Below are 20,763 nucleotides of genomic sequence, written 5' to 3'. Positions count from 1 at the left end.
TATATCTTTTACGATTCTCAGAATTAAAGAAAATTAGTGAGAAATAAATGTTATTTCAGTTTAATTATCGCATGTGGCTTTAAAGTTTTTTTTTTTCAATTGTATATCTGCTTACAGTCCCTTCAAAAAATTGCCCATAATTTTGATAAATTCAAATTTTAAAATCATTTTGTGCGTGAGGTTTTTTCACCGAATCACCTTATAATTAAGATTTCATGTAATCTAATGGCAAAACTCATCACGCTATGATACAGGGATATGAGGTTGTAAAAAAGTCATAACCCTCGTTAGCATAAATGCTGAGGTTTTTATACCCTGGACTTTGATGCGATTTATTTGATAATCCCTCCGGCGATTTTTTGGTTTTTTTATTTTTCTCATCTATGAACATTCTTGTTTCAGAATCCGCAAAAACTTCCCTGGTGTAAGCACCTTTTGGTGGAGATGTTTTATAAGCTGTGGGAACCTCAAATGTTAACTTACAGGAAAATTCGATCGGGAGGTACCGTTTAATGGGGGCTATACCGAAACATAGACCTATGTTAACGGTTTTGTGTGGATATGTTTTGTGACCACTGCAAAAATATAGCGTTCTAGCTCAATTATTGCGGACGCTAGAGTAATTACAACAGACGGACATGTCTATATCAACTCAGAATTTTATTCTGATCAATACTATATATATTTTATATGGTCGCAAATGATTATTTCAATGAGTTACAAACGGAAAAAACCTTAATATATCCTCCATACTATCGTGGAGGGTATAAAAACTACCTACGGTCCGAACAGGTCGAACGTAGGCTTAGAGAAGAAGTGTGGGGAAAATACTTTTGTTAGTGAGACTTCTTTCTCCCTGCAGTCAGTGCCGAGATAACTGTAACTCTACGGTTGTAAAGGGCAAGGGCAGTTGTAGGTAAGTTATGTGTTCAAGAATGCATACCTCTACGATCCATACCGGGTGAAGTTTGGATTCTATGGATTCCGCGTAATTCATTGTAATATTAAATAAGGCGATTAACTCGATGTTCAAAGATTGTATAAAATCTGGTACTCCTATTAGGAGTAATTCCATATATAATGAAACGGATTTGGTCGAAAAGTATGTCTTTATATTAATGTTGGCGTTTTTTTTTGGAAATTAGTAGTGCATTTAAAAATAAAGTTTGCCATAACTTCACTCTAAGAATGAAACGTAACTGATAATCGAGTCTTTCAAGGTCTCAATTCAAATCATAAATCTCACAGATATCCTTAGCTTACTTTACTTGATCTTAAACGAAAAATTCAAATATTTGAAATTTGGTTCTATTTGGAAATGTCTATGTGGAACATGTTTATTAAGAATATTTCTAATGTCAATGTAATAATTCATACTCATATGGGAAAAACGTGTGCCTCTTTCATTAGAATCAATGAAATGACAAGCGACTTATCAAACAAACTCTTGCAGTGTGTCGGTGCACCAATCATTGCTAAACGTCGTATTTACAAGATAGTATACAACATTTATTTATTTACTTATTTTCAAAAAGTTTACTTCTTAATGAATTTATAAAATTATATTCCCACGTTTCTCTAAATAGTTTTAAGCAAATTGTAATTTATATTTCAATCTTTAAAATAACAACATTTGTTAATTTTATTCTTTAACTCTTTTGCTAATCTTCTTCCATCCCTTTTGTTTCATTTGCAGATTGTCCACACTGTGTAGATGATACGCAATACATGAACAAATGGACAATGCCTCTGTTGAAACTTGGCGAAAAGCGTTATTATCTTGGCATCTTCTTCAAGGTAAGTGACATTCCAGGCAGCATTAATGCCGCAAGCGTAAACGTTAGCGTAACCAAGCGCAGCTAAGCCAACCATAAAACCATCCATCCAGACAGACAAGCCAACAGCCTCATGACAAGTCAACCACCGCGTGTGTGTTGGGCGAAAAAAAAAAATGCAGATATCTGCTCAATTCATGGAACTTGTCTTGTAGGTTGGTCGGTTGGTAGTTAGGTAGCCGCCGAGTCGTTAGGTACTTCATATTTACATTAATAGATGATGGGTTAGTTGAAGATGACCAAATGTTGGCGGCTAGCCGGTTGGCTGTTTGGTTGCCTAGGTGACGAGCCACACTTAATAATTGCTTGACATACGCCAATGGATTGTATTATTCAAATGGCTGTTTTGATTTGGTTTGCTTTACCATTAAATTACCATAAATCAAAGAGAGAATATGACAATTGTTAATGGAGATTCTATAATGATTTTGAACATTGTTTTGTGTTGTTGTTTTTTTTTGTTTGGATGCAAATGATCAATCAATGGCATAGAATGCAGTTAATTTGAACATCTTGTAATCAATGAAGAATTTTTTGTTTTTGTTTTATATTTTAAATACTTGTCCAATATATTCTTTAAATGTATGGCCATTTTCGATTAAAGGCAAACAAATGCATAATTAATTATTTATATAAAAGAAACGAGTTAAAAGCAGGTGTTTCCATAATTGGAGGAGAAACACAGACCTGATACTTGAATGGGGGATGGCTACATCAACTATCAAATCATTCAAAATGGGGTTTGGTTAATGGAATAACCAGTGAGGTCCACATAGAAGCTGCAGAATAATTAAAGTGATTATTATGATGTGAGTTACTGAAACATTGGGACTCAAGCTTAAGGGGTTATGGCCACGAAAAATGAGCACGAAAAATTACATTTTTCGAAGATTTTGTTTTAATTTTTAGAAGATTTTGTTTTCATCTGATAGATCAAACATTGAGCTACTTTAGGAATTTTGTGTTGATAAATATTGCCAGGGTTCCAACAAATGGAGGTCTACGAAACACTGTTGTTACTAAAGCAGTTTGCGTTGGCCATCGTAGCTCGAAAAGGAATAAACCGATGACCATATTTTTTCTGGGATCATTAAGAACCTAATAAACTTGTACGTAAGCGAAAAGGAATTAAAAAAATTACAATTTAAAATTGATTTTAACTAAAAAATTGTACCGTTGTAAATAGGGCAAAATAGGACAACCTACTGAAAAAAGAACCAAAACGATCCAAGCTGAGCTTTCACTTTCACACGCTTTTCCCGAAATTTATGCGGAAGTTACCCGAAGGGGTGGACCGATGTAGACCAAATTCCAACCTGATACCTGACTGGATGAAATAATACGATGTGCAAAGTCTGCACCAATCAGAAACTCCCTGCGTATTTGCCATTTTGGTTTGTGCCGTCAGGGTTTCTTGGAGTTTTTATGCCAATAGCTCAGGAAGTATGAACTTGCGCGGAAAAAAATTGTACCCTCGTAAAGGGAGTCGCAAAGACAACCTGCTGAAAAAATTTCAAAACCATCCGAGAAAAGCTCTTAAACTTCACTCTATCCGAATTTTGTGTGGGAGGTACCCGAAGGAGTCGTCCGATATAGTCCCTATTCCAACCTGATATATGACTGGATGAAATAATACGACGTGCAAAATTTGGATCAATCAGAAACTCCCTGCGAGAAGTATCTTGCAGATTTGCCATTTTGGTTGGTGCCGTCAAGAACTTTTTTTTTAGAGCTTTTAGGCCATTATATCAGGAAGTATGGACTTGCGCCTGAAAAAAATTGTACCGTCGTAAAGGGAGCCGCAAGGGCAACCTTGTGTGGGAGGTACCCGTAGGAGTGGACCGATATGGTCCATATTCGACCCCTATCTATGTATGGTAGGAATAATGCTATGTACAAAGTTTGCACCAAATCGATTGTTCCCTTCGAGAGTTATCGGGCACACCATTTTACAGAAAAATTGAGAACTTTTGTGGAGGAGGTACCCGAAGGAGTAGACCGATATTGCCCATCTTCGAAAGTGCGTGCGTACCAGCCTGACAGACGGACGGACATGGCAACATCGACTCCAAATTGTCTTAAACGAATTTCGACCAAACATACTTGGGGTCTAAAACCGTTATTTCAATGAGGCACATTTTTGGTCGTATCAAAGTGTATATACCCTTTTTAATCTAAGGGCTGAGGGTAAAACAAGTAAAAAAGCGTTAGGTTCGGCCAGGCCCTCCACCATAGAATATTCTGAACTAAAACGGAATAATAATTTTCTTTCTTGTCCACAATTTTAGGCGGAGATATTTTGTGACCACTGATACCCAAATAAGGTAAAAAAGCATAAAAATGTATTCAATCGGTCGGGAACCTTATAGGGGGCTATATGAGGTTCCCGTGGACCTATGATTTTGGTGGGAACCTCAAATGTAGAAACTTGGGTAAAAAATTGTAGCTAAAATCCAAAAACCGAAAATCGGGAGGTACCGTACAAAACAAAACATGGACCTATGTCGACAGTTTTAAGTGGAGATGTTTTGTGATCACTAGGAACCTCAACTGTCAACTTACAGGTAGATCGGTGAAAAAATTTAGCTAAAATCCTCAACATACCGAAAATCTGGAGATACCGTTACATGGGGGCTGTTTCAAAAACTTTGACCTTCATTTACAGTTTTTGGAGGAGAAATTTTGTGACTACTGGGATCCTCAAATATTATATTACAGGTAGTTCGGTTAAAAATTGTAGCTTAAATCCTCGAAGTACCGAAAATCGGGAGGTATCGTTATAAGGGGCCTATACCAAAACATGGACCTATGTTGACAGTTTTTTGTGGAGATGTTTTGTGACCACTGGGAATACCTAACGTAAAATTACAGGTAGTTCGGGTAAAAATTTTGCTAAAATCCCCAATATACCAAAAATCGGGAGGTACCGTTATAAGGGGGCTATACCAAAACATGGACCTATGTCAACGGCTTTTAGAGGAGATATTTTGGGACCACTGGTAAGCCTAAACGTGAAATTACAGGTAGTACGGTCAAAAAATGTAGCTAATATCCCCAAAATCGGAAGGTACCTTTATAGACCATCTTCGAACTTGACCTGCCTATGAAAAAAGACACTCGGGTTCAAAAATATAGCGCTCTAGCTCAACTATTGCGAACGTTAGAGTGATTACGGCAGACGGTAAGACGGACATGCCTAGATCGTCTTAGCATTTTATCCTGATCAAGAATATATATACTTTATATAGTCGCAAATGATTAGTTCGATGTGTGACAAACAGAAAAACAAACTTAATTGACCCTCCATACTATGGTGGAGGGTATAAAAACTTGATCTGTTCGTGCCGCTAAATGGAAAGTGACAAATTACAGTCAATTGGAAAAATGTGTTTAACAGACTGACAGGGACTTGTACAAAAGAGTTTATAGAGAAATGTACGCAAATCTCGGCTATATTTCTCTGACAATATTTCCGCATGCCGTTTCATCTCAATAAAGTTCCAGCCAACTAAAGTTTCTATTTGATTAAAATATAGTATATCGTATATATATGATAAATATAATAGCTTATGTCGTGTAAATGTAACACTAATTTAGTTTACCGTTTCTTTAAGTGTACTCGATTTGTACACTTTGTTGTTGTTGTATCGATTTGTTGTAAGGTAGGTAGGATACATTACAACAAATCGATAGTAATTTTCGAGAAACGGATATTTCTTTCTCTAAAAATTTACAAAAATTAGGCAATTTTCCAAATAGGAAAAAGTATTTAAGGGCGAGCCACGTCTTCCGATGTTTTTAACTACTTTTTGTTCTCCTTAGTTTCAATATTTTTGCTATTGAATTCCTTATGTAAATTTGAAATCGGTGTTTTAAAAAAATTAGTTTTTGGTCAGAAAATTTGAATTCTAAATCAGTGTGCACCTTAAAAAATATGATATCTTATCTAATTCCAAGTTTATACTTGCGCTCCAAAATCCACTGGATTTCACGAAATCCTGAAATACACCCCGGTGTATACACTTACTTTTTTGTTGATTTCAAACATATCGAACATGCATTTTCAAAACAAGTTGTTGTAAATTGAATTAGTCAACAAAAATATACGACAATACAGAATTTTACAACTTTATTTCGAAAATTATTGTAAAATTATCTCTATATCGTATTAATTGTGTATAGTACTAAAAAAATTAAAAAAAAAATATTATTTTATTATTGAGACATCATAATAATAAATTTTGATTGATAAAAGCTGTGTTCGGAACCTGCAAAATATTACTACTTGCTCTAGTTTTCCCGTTTAGTGCTAAAAATACGTTCCCGTACTCCGAAATATAGCAAGACTTGCACTTCTCTTTAAACAAAAATAGCGCCGAATAACACCCTCTTCTCCTATTTTCTGCAATACAATTTTGGCTTAGTAGAAACTAGCGGCAATTTCTTTGCCTGATACGTTGATTTTGGCATTTCTGCTGGAGTTTTTACAATTTCCGTCATTTTTCGGTTTCCGTATTTTTTAAGAAATTTGTATGCACGCAGAGAAAAAATATTTTCGCTTTTGTTGGAACAACAATGTCTATTTTTGTTCGAACAATGCATTTGTTTTATTCAAGCATTCCTCAATATTCCTCAATATTGTAAAAATCATTGACAATACCTATGGTAGGAAATATCATAATCTAGAATTTGTACAAAAACTATTGTCAGCCCAGAAAACCTGTCACTGAAATTTTTGATTTGATCGCATATAATTCTCATATACACTTTCCACATAACTTTGGTATAAATTCCACATATAATATAATGAACATTGCCAACACTACACATATCCAGGTTTTGCCAGGTCTACCTAAAAAGGCAACAAATTGAATAAAGAAACATAACTACTCCATTGCGCTCATCCCCCAAGCACCTACCCAAACATAAGGAATACCATAAAGCCACAACAAATATGAAGAGAAAATACAAAACACTTGTCAGATTGTGGTGTAACTCAACTATCAAAACACAAAGAAGAAAGAAGAAACAAATAAAAACAAGAATCTCATTATGTACATACACAAAAAGAACAAAGATAAAATAAAAAAAAAAACAAAGATAAGAGGAACAAACAAAACTCACCGAAATTGTTTTTTGTTTTTCACCACGGCATCGAATACTGAGAGAAGAGAATAAAATTGTCGAAGAAAGGAGATTAATATTGTCCAGCAGACAAAAGCTATTGTTGGATATGACAGCAACTATTGTTGGATATGACAGCAACTATTGTTGGATATGACAAAAACAATTGTTGTAATTAGCAAAAACGATTGTTGGACTCACAATACTACATGCGGAATCTAACAATATCTTTACAATACATTCTTTGCTCTTCGAATATTGTTGGATCAATCATATTTTTTTCTCTGCATAAGATTAGAACTCATAAACTTTAAGAGCACCCAATTGTGACATCAAATATTCAAACCATTTGAAATATTTATTCAATTTAAACGTGCCAATCACTGAATGATGTAGTTGTAGTTAGTGAAAATACGAATACACATTATTTTTCTCTTTAAACTTCATTTCATCATATGTATTTCAAAATATAACTCACTTATCTATTTTTACATATTTCGTATTTTATTATTTTGCTACCTTAACATTCCTTGCATATTTTTGCACAACTAAAAAAATTCTTTTCAACGCCTTCCATTACTCCAAACCACCACTCATGGTGTTGCATGTAAAACAAAATAGAATATTTATTAAAAAAATGTAAATAAATATCAAGGTGAACAAAAAACCAGAATAAACACAATTTAATCTGGTTTAAGTTCAAGGTCATTTGAAAAGACTTGATAGACAATTTGCAGTTTATAGCTTACAGCTGTGTTATTTGCTTTGTACAGTAAATAACTAACAAATTATAATTACTTTAATACAAAACTACTATTTTATATTAAACGCCACAGATGAGATTATGGTTTTACTATAGAATTTAATTTAACAACCAGTTTGTTTATTATTTACATTTTGACAATAGAGTGACATTAAGTCAAGCACACATTGTGTGTGGCTTTATTAAAATTAAAAAAAATATATATTAATTGTGACTTTTTTGCAAGTGTGTGTTGGCTATAAAATGGTGATGGGCAAAGTGATTTTCAGGGATGCAAATAGCACTATGCTCCACACGCAGCGGAGTTCTGTTTCGGCTATAAAAAGGAGATCACATATAATAAAACTATCGATTTGAACTGTACTCATTTATATTTTGGTATTCTCTTTTTGATTTTAAAAATGTATTGTTTCTAAATTTTTGTTTGTTTCTGAGAGCATCTTGAATCCACGTTGTTTTTTGGTTTCTATTTTTTTCTGTTAACTTTAGCTTTGAGTATTATACAAATTATTTAACCATAAAAGGAAACATTCTACGTAATTTGGTGGCCAATACTATTACGAATTTTGACGAACCTATAAAATTCGCTTACAAAATCAGGGCGCATGTTTTAGGAAAATATTTTTTTTTTAACTCAAGCTAAACAGGTTTTTATGCGTAATGTGTGTTTTATAGCTTTAATTAAATACACATGAAATTTATTTTACATTTAAGAAAATCGCCTTAAAACTTATTTCTTTATTTTTTGTTTATTTTGATCATAGGTTGTTGCTTAATTAGTGCAGTTTCATACAACACAAACTACATTATGATTATAATCACAACTTTATTGCACCTATCAACTGAAATTTCAAGGTCAGACTGATTTTATCACTAAAAAGTATTCAAAATCTTTGCAAACTGATAATCGTATAAATAGGAAATAAAGAAAATATGTCACTGTTCAGAAGTTAAGGTGTGAATTTAAGAACAGCACTAAACTGTTGTAGGAAATTGTAGCCAAAAAATATTCTTTCCTGCGTGTTGCTTAAAACTTGTTTTTCGAACGCATTAGCCAGCAGTTATTTTGTGGGATTGAAAGCGCATGGTGATATGAGTGATTAGAATAAGTCATTGGAATGTTCTCCGGACCATCCATCAACTTTAATATATCAAGTTTTTAAAAGTCAAATAATCAAGAGAGGTAAGAGGTAAATACAATACTTCTTACTGTGTTCCTTCAATTTTGAAACATTGTTGATAAACAAATTATTGACTATTTTTAAATCTATTGTATACCATCTAATTTTTATCACCTAGTACAAGAAGTGTGTCGAAAATAGTGCAACACCATTTGTAGAGAAGTATGACATGGTTGAAATGCCAAGGAAATGTATGTCAATATTACGCTGAGCACGGTGCTCTTGAAGCAACTTTATGGAAGGTGCTTACACCTGAGAAGTTTTTGGCGGATTCTGAAACTACAATGTTCATAGATGAGAAAAATCAAAAAGCAAAAACAAAAATCGCCGGAGCGCTCTTTAAATAAATCGGGATTCAAGTTGACATTTTTAAGGGGCTTTTTAGGTTTTCTCGGTTTTGCTTGGAAACCGCAAGGCCTATCGAAAGACTGGACCTTTAACCTCTTTCGTCAGAAGTCTTACTGGTCTTCTCACAAAGTTCTATTGGTATTCTCATCTTGGTTTTTATGAGAAGTCATCCTTGTCTTCTATTAAAGACATTGTGATCTCTATGGGAAATCTTACTGAATACCCTGTGACACAAAATGGAAGTTAAGATCTGGGGGAGGAAAATTCCTTTTGGGTATGAAAGCCCCAATTGAGAACCCCAAAGGATCCCATAGCTGAAATTTCTGAGTCATTACATAATGAATTTTTTTTATTTGACCCCCATCAATCATTGAGAAAATAGTTTTATATCTCTGTTTGGAGATATTGTTTCGTCATTTTTAGATGACATGTGCAATGAGGAACCTTTCTGTCAAATATGCTGTCCTAGCTCAGTTTCTTCCATGTCCGTTTTGTTCTTGAACCCAAAAACTAAAACAAAATTGAATTTTCCACAAAAATGTTCCACCGAAAATTATATGTAGGTTTCCCATATCCAAGAAATCTATATTTTCAAGTTGTCATTGTCCTTTATCAGTTTTACTCGTTACTTTCTCAAAAATGTAAATTTCGCATAATCTATTAACTATATATCAAATTCGGATAGTTACGCTTCTGAATTAGGCATCATAAATTCGTTGTTTGTTAACGACAGATTCATGCCGCTATAACTCAGAAGTCTGACAAACGGTGAATCTTTCTTCTAGGATTCATTATATACTCAATGAGGGCTTTAGATGTAGACATTCAAATATCCGGATCTGTCCGCCAGGAGCAGATATAGTTCATGTGTATCCGAGTTTTCTACACAATCAATTGCATATACAAAATTCAATGAAATACATAATCATAGAGTTTTCATAAGAAAGGATCGGGTAAAAGTGATAAAGGACAATGAAAACATGACAATATCGATTTCTTGTCCTAGTGGACCGACCCTACATAAAATTTTCCTAACAATATTTTTGTAGAATATTTTCATGCACGAAATCTCATCGTTTGCTAATTTTTTAGTTCCAGAAAACATCCATCTGCCTACGTGCTGAGTAGTGTACACAATATATCTCAAATATTTTAATAAAATTATCCACACCACACCAAAGTTCAAAATGTGAGCGCTGCATTTTAGTTTAAGGTGTGATCCCTACATATAAATTTCAGAAAAAAGTAGAGAGTATAAATAGCATAGAATATGTGGTCAAATTTTTAAGTCGATCGGAACAATATTGCCGCAGATGAGCGTTGGATGGGAACAATTTATTTTATTTTGTATGCCGCATATAAACTGTTTTTTTCTCGAGATAGTTTTCAAGATAGAGTTGGCACCGCAAAATGCTTTAATAAACACAAGGTTTCGTAGACGACCTCAAAACTTGGTATTATTTTTCTCTTTCAGATGAAGAAAAAAATCTGCCAAAAAGTTACGTAGTTTTCTCGGGGGAAAAATCATGAAAAATGGCTTTTATTGTGCTTTTCAACTGGGGTCATCTTTTGAGGTTAAGCACAATAAATTGTTGGCTTACATCCAGTTTGAAACTTGGCCGTGAATTGCTTATAGTTTTTATTGCATGTAGTCCTTACGATTTGTATTGCTTCATCATTTTCACATATTTTGAAGGCTTTCTCACGCGGAAGAATTCCGTCCAGAATATACTCGTGCAAAAAAGGAAAACCCGCAAAAACTTTCTAACTTTGCTATTTGTCAATTTAAGATTCGGCAGAAACAGTATTTATATGTTCAAATGTATTCGAACGAATGCCCTTTCTATTGAATATGTAAGGAAAAACTAACACATTAGCCTATATAGGCCAAAATATAGGAAAAAATTAAAATTCTGTGCACATTTTATTTTTAGTGGTATAGGAATTCACTCTCGGAGTCGACCCGGAGTCTGAGTCGAAGTCGGAGTCGTGAAAAAAACTCGCCTGGAGTCGGAGTCGGAATCGAGCCGAAAATACCTCGACTCCGAAACCCTGCTTTCACCTAACACAGTCACCATATCATTATGAATTTCTTGTCCCGATAAACCTTTTTTATGCAAATATTTCATGACAGCACGCATTTCTAATTTTTCAATTGTAAAAAAATTGCGGATGCGTCTTTTTTGAACACCTGTTTCTATATGAAGGAGTTGCCAGATCTAAACAAAATTAAACATGTGTTCATAACAGAGATGGAAGTTCCCAAAACAGAAGAAGTTTCCGAACTGCCCTCGTATGTAGCCTGTTTTCGGGGGCAATCCCTGTACATTCCCTTACAATTTTAGGAAAATCGGTTAAGTAGTTTAAGTAGAAAAGATTAAAATTAAAAAGTGGGCGTTGTCAAATTATCTTTGCATAAAACCCTAAGATGGGTTATGACGAACATTTCTAAAAAAGAGTTATCAAAATCGATCCAGCCGTTCTCAACTGATGCCATTACCAACGAACGACATTTGATTTTTATTTATAAAGATTTAAACTCAAAAGTGTTGCAGAGGAATTCGTCGGCATTAGGCTGGGGCGATTTGAAAACCTTAATGGGCCCCTCGCGTTTCTGATTCCTGGGATTGAACTGAGCAAAAAAGTCCCCTAGAACCTAGGTCTACGGTGAAAATCTAGTCTTCAGATTTTGACTTTAAGTTTTTTTATCCAGGTTTTTTTTTGAAATGTTGGCATATAACGGTCAAACCATTGCGATTTTCGATCCAACACAAAGACAAAAATTGTAGCCAAGACAGTAATTAAGAACTCTCTAATATATCGCAACAGCATTGGAATGCTCCTTCAGGCGGTTTTGGCCTTGAGAATATGGACCATATCCGTCTGTACGTCTGTCCGTCAGTCCGTCTGTTGATATCGATATACAGATAGATCATTGTAATTTGGTATAGAAGTTTCTATTACTCCTAGGATGTTTGGTATTGCAAATGGGCTCTATAGGTCCACGTTTTGATATAGCCCCCATATAATGGTACAACCCGATTATCGGTATTTTTAAGGCTTTAGCTTCATTATCACACCGAAATGACTGAAATTTGGTAATTAGTCTTCGTTGGGGAGTATACAACTTTCCCCCAGAATTTTGTTGGTATAGGTCAACGTCTTCATATAGCCCCCATAGAACGGTACCTCTCGATTGTCGGTATTTTGAAAGTTGTGGCCTCAATATTCCACCGAAATGGCTGGAATTTGGTATTAAGTCTTCGTTGGGGGATATAGAACGGTACCTCCCGATTTTCGGTATTTTGAAGGTTGTGGCCTCAATATTCCACCGAAATGGCTGGAATTTGGTATTAAGTCTTCGTTGGGGATATACAACTTTCCCCCAGAATTTTGTTGGTATAGGTCAACGCCTTCATATAGCCCCCATTGAACGGTACCTCCCGATTTTCGGTATTTTGAAGGTTGTGGCCTCAATATTCCTCCGAACTGGCTGAAATTTGGTGTTTAGTCATCATTTGAGATATAAAGCTTCCCACATGAAATTTGTGGGTATAGGTCCTTGCCCCCATAGAACTGTACCTCCCGATTTTTGTAATTCTAAAGGATGTGACGTCAATATCCCACCGAAATGACTGTTTTTTTTATTTAGTCTTCCAGGGGGATTTAGAGTATTCCTGAAAATAATTAATAGTATATGTCCACGTCTTGGCTGCCACCGTGGTGCAATGGTATGCACACCCGCCTTGCACGCTTAAGGTCGTGGGTTCAATTCCCCGGCCAGTCAACATCAAACACTTTTCAACGGTGGCAAAATACCCCTCAGTAATGTTGGCGACATTTTCTGAGTATTTCAGCCTTGAACAACTTCTCTACAAGTGGTGTCTTAGACACGCCGTTCGGACTCGGCGATAAACAGTAGGTCCCATATCATTGAGCTAATATGAATCGGGGTGCACTCTTTGATATGAGAGAAGTCTCCCCTGTCCCGCCTGGGATGTTTGTGGAATAATTATTATATGTCCACGTCTTACTTTATCCGCCATAGAAGCATACCTCTTAATTATACCCTCAGCCTTTAGGCTAAAGAGGGTATTTACACTTTGATATGACCAAAAATGTGCCTCATCGAAATAATGATTTTAGACCCCAAGTATGTTTGTACGATATCCGTTTCAGACAATTTTGAGTAGATCTACCAAAGTCCGTCCGTCTGTCTGTCTGTCTGGCTGGTGCGATTCGGTTCAAATTTTGGGTATCGAAATATTTTGTCCAGATTTGATTTAAGTTCGAAGATGGGCCATATAGGTCCACTCCTTCAGGTACCTCCCCCACAAAAGTTCCAAAATGTTCGGAAAATTTGTGGGCACCATAACTTTTGAAGGAAGTAACCGATTTGGTCAATACTTTGCATATCGTAAAATTTCTACCAGACTTAGATGAGGTTTCAATATGGACTTAATCGGCCCACTGCTTCGAGTACCTCCCACACAAAATTTCGGATAAGTTCAGTTTAGGACTTGCTCTCGAATCGCTTTGATTTTTGTTGCAGCAACTTGTATTCACTTCCCCCCATACGATGGTACAAGTTTAATCATGTGCAAGTACATACTTCCTGAGAAAATGACCGGAAATGTGCAAAAAGCCCCTATGACACCTTGTGTAGTGGTTGAAGCGCAAGATAACCCTTCAACGGATCTGTCTATTCGGCCCAAAATTTTGCCTTCGTAATATTTTATCAAAACATAGTTTAAATTCGAAGATAAGCCATATTGGTCCACTCCTTCAGGTACCTCCCCCACAAAACTTCAAAAATGTTCGGAAAAATTTTGCGCACGATAACTCTTGAAGGGAGTGACCGATGAAATCCATACTTTGCACATCCTAATATATCTACCAGGTATAGATCAGGTTCGAATATGGACTATATTTGTCTACTCCTTCTGGTACCTCTCACACAAAATTTCGGATAAGTTCACTTTAAGACTTGCTCTCGAATCACTTTGATTTTTGTTGAAGCGATTTGCATTTGCTACCTTCATTACGACGGTAAAAGTTTTTTCAGGGGCACGTCCATATTTCTTGGGAAAACAATCCGGAAGGTGTAAAAAACCCCTGTGTCACCATATGTGGCGGTCGGAGAGCACGATAACTCTCGAACTGTTCAATCGATTTGGTCCAACATTTGGACTTCGTCATTTAATATATACAAACTTAGTTTCTTGGGCCATCCCGGTCCACAACTTTAGGTACTTCTTCCAAATATTTAATATCGGCTCGGCCGAACTTAACGCCGTTCTTACATTTTTAATATGTTATAAATGTAAAACATTTCCCTAAAATGTGACTCACTTTCAGTATGACCCGCTGTATATACGATATCTGTGTACAAGTTATGTAATTTAAATTGGTTAAATGACATTTGTAACGACATTTCAGCTAACAACAAACCCTATTAGCAACTACAAAAATCCACATAAATTCACAAGAGACAAATCACACAACACAAATACAACAACGTATTAGCAACAATTTGTGTCTGCATAAATGTTTGCAATAATTGTTGTTTTGATTTTGAAATAGTCATAAATTCCACAACAAATGCTTTAATTAACACAATGAATTTTTCTTCTCTGTACAGACATCCGTTCGCAGACATATGGTCAAGCCACCATCAAGGCAGCGAAAATGTCTCAACATCACTGAAGAACATTACCTCTTCAACATGGTGGTGGCAATGTAACAATTTAGGTTGTTGGTTAGGCAATTTTTTTAGAAACGCCTCGAACTAAAATTGCATCACAACCAATCGCCATCAATGACTGATGGAATAAAATCACTCAAAAATAATTCTCAAAAAAAAAAAAATAAATAAAATAAAATAAAACACACGCGAAACGATAATATGCAATATCTAATTACCAAAGACACTATCTTTGAAGGTATTTTTAAGTATTGCATCGAATAGTATCGACATTTGAGAATTAAATATCAATGGCAATACCACCACCACCATTCGGTGTGGCCCGAATTTGGTGGCAAATGCCAAACATGGTAATTATGACAATTTAACGCATGAAAAAAACATTTTGCAATTTTAGTAATCCAGTTGGGCTACTTCTTACTTGTTTGCTGACTAGCTTAATCTGAGGTGGTAAAGCTCGTTATCATTTCTTTCCTTGGCTGAAATATCGTTAGAGTTTTTTCTTGTCGTTTAACTACGCACCATCTGTTTGGGAATGGTCGGTCGGCTGTTCGGTCACTGCTGGTTGCAGCGTTTTCTTGTTGTACCAGATGTTTAGCTTGTTGAATAGACAAATTAAGAAATTTGTGACAGATACAAATAATTAATTTTATAGGCATAGGAAAATACAAATTAACACGAAGTGGTTAAAATCGATTGCACAATAATACACACATATCAATTAAAAACGATGTCATGTTCTGCATTTGTCATTCAAATAGAATTTATAACGACATATTTTAATACAATTTCCTGTGATTGACAAACTTTTATATTGGCAAAATTACAATTTGCAGCCACTTTGGTTAAAAATTATGTTTAAAGCCTAAAAACATATAAAATTGGTAAATTTGGTTATATGGGAGAGGGGCTTCAAGCCACGAAATGTTTAATTACACACAATTTCCTCAAATGTTCCAGATATAAAAGTACGTGTTATTTTTTACTTATTAAGGTGGAGGTATTTTTATTGATATTTCTCTTACGAGTACATTGAAAAATTAGGAGTGTAGAGAAACTCCCACACATTCCACTTAGAACGCTAAGACGTCGCACAGTGGTTCAGAATCGTTTTTTTCCTGCTCAAAAGTCTGTAACTTTTGAACGGATAAAGATAATTTCGACAGATTACACAATCCGCTTTCTGGCGAATAAAGAACGATCAAATTCGGTCTAGTAGATGCATTCCTCTGCACCAAAGTTCAAAGTTAAACTTTTGAGTTTTTGTACTATTTTTCATCAAAATACGAGCGTTTTGTGTTTTTGATACCTTACTATATATTAACAAGTAAAAAAGTATAAGTCGGTTTTGCCGACATAGATTTACCCTCAGCCTATGTAAATTTAAACTTTCATCTACAGACCAGAGCTCCGATTTACTCGCGAGTGAAAATTTGGGGGGAGGTGGCAGTTTTTTGTGGGTCCGATTTTTTTGGTGGGAGTGGAGCTAGTTTATTTGTGGGTGGGGTAAGTTTTTGTTTGGCGGTGGGGACGAGGCAAGTTATCCCCCTCAACTTGCTTGAATTCGAAAAGAGTTTCACTCGCGAGTGGAACTCGGGCGAATTCGGTCGAGTATTCGGAGCTCTGCTACAGACAGATCAAATGTGTTTAGGGTCTTTTCAGAATTTGGTGGCTCCTTTTTGGATATTTGAACTTGTCGATAAAAATGTGGATTAGGATTAAAGCTCAAAAGTGGAATGGACCGACTTGGTCCATTATGGAAGTGGATCTTATTTTGCGAGTCATATCCTTTCGATAGATATTGCGCCCACTAGTCGTTTCAGTTGGTTATCGTATATATTTTGGGCCAGTATGCCTGAAAGCATGGACTTGACCACGGAAAACATAACACCGATTTAAACAGGACCTTAACGAACAGCATCGGTATATATTTTCGAAGGATCTTCGAACATAACTTGCACTTAGACACAAATGTATAACTTTTATGGGTAGGTACCCTAAGGAGAGGACAGATATGGACCATTATAAAAGTTTAAGTACATTTGGACAAAATATTAGGAGATACAAAGATTAGACCAAATTAGTTGCCCGTTTAAAATACATCGTGCATACTATTTTAGTGACATTTTTTAATTTGGGGAAAAGTACCGGAAGTTGTGGACAAAATATTACGAAGGTCAAACTTTGGACCAAATCGGTTGATGAGATCGAGAGTTATCGTGCTCCCCAGCCACCACATATGGTGCCATAGGGGTTTCTACACTTTTCTGGGTGTTTTCTCAAGAATTATGGACTTGACCCTGAAAAAACGTTTACCACCGTAATTGAGGCAGCGAATACAAGTTGCTTTAACAAAAATCAAAGTGATTTGAGAACAGGTTTAAAAAAGAACTTATCCGAAAATTTGTGTGAGAGGTACCCGAAGGATTGGACAAATATTGTCCATATTCGAACCTGATCTATATCTGGTCAAATCGGTCAGTTCCATCAAGAGTTATCGTGCGCACAATTTTTCCGAACATATTCGAACTTTTGTGGGGGAGGTTCCTGAAGAAGTGGACCGATATGGCTTACCTTCGAACTTAAACTAATTTTGGATAAAATATTACGGCAGAGCTGTTCCAGAGTTATCTTGCGCTCCAACCACTACACAAGGTGTCGTAGGGACTTTTTGCACCTTTCAGGCTATTTTCTTAGGAAGTATGGACTTGTCCCTGATGGAACTTGCTACGTCGTATAGGGAACAGTGAATACAAGTTCACGGTAAGCCTTAACTAAATTTAAATTGAAGGTGCTTACACCTGAGAAGTTTTTGCGGTTTCTGAAACTACAATGTTCATAGATGAGAAAAATAAAAAACAAAAAACAAAAAAATTGTCGGAGGGATTTCGCGGTCAAAGTTCACATTTTTAGGGTTTTTTTAGGTTTTCACGATTTTGCTTGGAAACCGCAAGGCCCATCGAAATGGGATTAAAGACAATGTTGTAGCAGTGAAAATTCTCCAAAAGATTGAGCTCAATGGTACTTTCGTAGGTTTTACCATTTTTTAGATATATTCAAATTGGGACAATGTACTGACTGTATGGCCCACTATAAAACAATGTCATGCAGGGGGCACCTTAACTAACTTTGAATGAAAACCGCTTACAACTGGGAAGTTTTCGCGGATTCTGAAACAACAATGTTCGTAGATGGGAAAAATCCAAAAACAAGAAAAAATCGCTGAAGGGATTTTTAAATAAATCGCGGTCAAAGTTCACATTTTAAGGTTTATTTTAGGTTTTAGCGATTTTGCTTGGAAACCGCAAGTCATATAAAAAATGTCGTCTTTAGGAGCACGCCACGCCCACACCTTCCAATATTTTGAGCTAATTTTTTGGTTTCCTTAGTTTCAATACGTTTGCCATTGAATCCCATAGAGAAATTAACAATCGATGACGACAAAAAGTGGGGTTTTGGTCAGGAAAATCGATTCCTGAACCAATGTGAGTCGGCAACCTTGATCAGAAATGCTTATTTATTTTCAGTGGGTCTTTGAGACCTCTTGTTTAATAACTCAAAGGTACAGCTAGTTACTTTGAAATCTTTCAGCGCGGAACGGGTTTCAGGCATCAAAATAAACGCAAGCATCGCTAGAATAGTTTGAGCTTGCACTGCAAATGTTTGGAATCTCAATCCTCTCAGTAAGGAGTAAAGTAAAGAAGAGAAACTTTATGTTGACTGCTCTCCAGCCGCCTGTTTCCTTAATCTCATTTCTACCATAGCTGAAATCGGCTTCCAATTGAGCATAATTGATCATGGTGATTTAGTCAACACATGGAGATCATCTTCCACGACAACGCCAAATACGCAATTTTGCACATGATGTTTGCTTTGACCGGGCAGTTTAAAAGGCGCAGCGTATCATGCGGACTGCTTCTACTGCATGTTGGGCTGATATTCTGCGTTGTGTCATCAATCTTGGCCCAATAGGAATTGAGGCGGTTATACGAACCAGATCTCACTTGCACCAAAACAATTCAAACTTATGGAGGCAGCTGCTGTCCTTCCGCTGTCCCGGGTGGTTAGTGATGTCCGAGGACGGTAATCATATGATAGGCGCTTATATCCTCGGCGACTGCATCAATATGAATATTCCTCAAACCTGCCTGATATGTCTGGTTATCTAGAGGTTTAATTTTGCATTTTTGGACCACTCTTTCTAAATTATGAAGATCTATCCTGAATTGCGTGGGCAGGGGGTATCTATCCACTAGATGATGATTTGGATGGTCTTACGTATAGTATCCAATGCATCGATAACATCCTCTTTTGCCGACGCACCGGCAAGATCTTACTATCCTCATGTATATGATCCACGGAAGACATAAAAAAGACTGCATTCTGCCAAATTGGCAAATTTTTCAATTGCATTTTACTTACCTTGTCAAACAACACTGGCGCCGCATAGCCTACCACAGACCGACCTATCGCGTTGTATGAGCTTAACAAAGTTTCTTTATCTTCTCCCACAGTCGGCGGGACACCTTGTTCCTACTTCTCATGTCATCGCAGATAGATGTGGCATGCTCGAAGGACTTGTAAAGCTGTCGAATGTGACCGCCAGGAGTTTGAGATCTCGACCTGCACCGCAGTACATGTGGTGACTTAGTGGCGGATATTGTCATATTTCTCGCTTGGAAGATCTCAACAAGATCAATGAGAAAGACGTTTAGCCTGACACAATTGTGATCAACTGTACATACAATCATCCACGTACCAATGCATTTCAATGCCGTCGAGAGGGCGAGGTATTGTGGGACTCCTTGTTTTACTCGGGGTTTGTTTAAACGGGGTTTGGACTTCTTGTTTCCGAATTGACTGATGGCCACACATATAGTTCGCGACCCAACATTTCAAACAAGGCCGGGGGGGTAGTATTCTTGACATCCTCGAACAGCTTGGCATGACTGATTGTATCAAATCAAATGCTTTAATGCTACCATCATTGTTCTATGGCCTGTTCTGGTTGAGACCTTGGCTTAAATGGCGTATAGTACTGTTGTGGTACTATGCTGCTTCCGGACCCGTGTTTATGATCTTCAACTGAATAACACGCTCTGATGCTTGGGAGGAGTAACTCCTCAAGAATTTTTGGTGCGGAAGACAAATATGAGAACGGCCGGTATGATTCACCTTTGCTGGCAGCTTTGCCAGGTTTCAGTAACACCCTGGCCATTTTTTTAGGCTTCGAGAACTATTAGGGTCAATGATAGGTTGAGGATCTTGCTCAGATACCTTACTCCTGGTTCCTCCAACTGATTTAACATCAACATTGAATGCGTTAGTTCGACGCTGTTTAAAATGACATATATTCGATCATCTTTTTTATCAGGGTTCCATAACGCCTTAAGCGTTGTTCACAACGCTCCATCACTTCAGATGTTCTATCCACTTTTTTCGCTTGTACTCACCGACTTATTCATTTTCAGTTTTCTGACTTTGGGGTAGCAAGGGTTCGTACGGCTAAGTTTATCACGCTCATTCGCTAATCCCGTCGCCTCAGCAGGGAAATTTGGCCGTATTTCAGATGTCCGACCAGCATGAATATGCAAGCGGCTGCAGCAGTAATGATGTCTCAGAAAATACCTCTCTGCTACCCGACCATCAGAGGGATTGGACAGTTCTCTAAAATGTCGGTGAGTTATGTGAACCCTTGCCATGGCAAAGGTTATGAAGTCGGGTGATCTAGTGATGGAGATGAAATGACGGGTTGCAAAGTCACGTCATTCAAAAGACCAGGTGACACGAGGGATATGTCAGGCGAAC

General features: G+C 36.6%; 1 protein-coding gene across 2 annotated transcripts in view; it reads left to right on the top strand.

The window, feature by feature from the left end:
- Positions 1-20,763, top strand: part of tfc (Brevican core protein triforce) — a 176,657-nt gene that overhangs the window by 137,199 nt on the left and 18,695 nt on the right. For both annotated transcript variants that reach the window (XM_073984387.1, XM_073984386.1), the window contains exon 3: positions 1,697-1,797. In XM_073984387.1, coding sequence (XP_073840488.1) covers positions 1,697-1,797 — 101 coding nt within the window. The remainder of the gene's footprint in view (positions 1-1,696; positions 1,798-20,763) is intronic.

The sequence above is a fragment of the Musca autumnalis genome, unplaced genomic scaffold (assembly GCF_047663935.1).
Source record: "Musca autumnalis isolate F117 unplaced genomic scaffold, ASM4766393v1 scaffold_4, whole genome shotgun sequence".
NCBI lineage: Eukaryota > Metazoa > Arthropoda > Insecta > Diptera > Muscidae > Musca > Musca autumnalis.
This window is presented reverse-complemented; position numbering and strand designations above follow the sequence as displayed.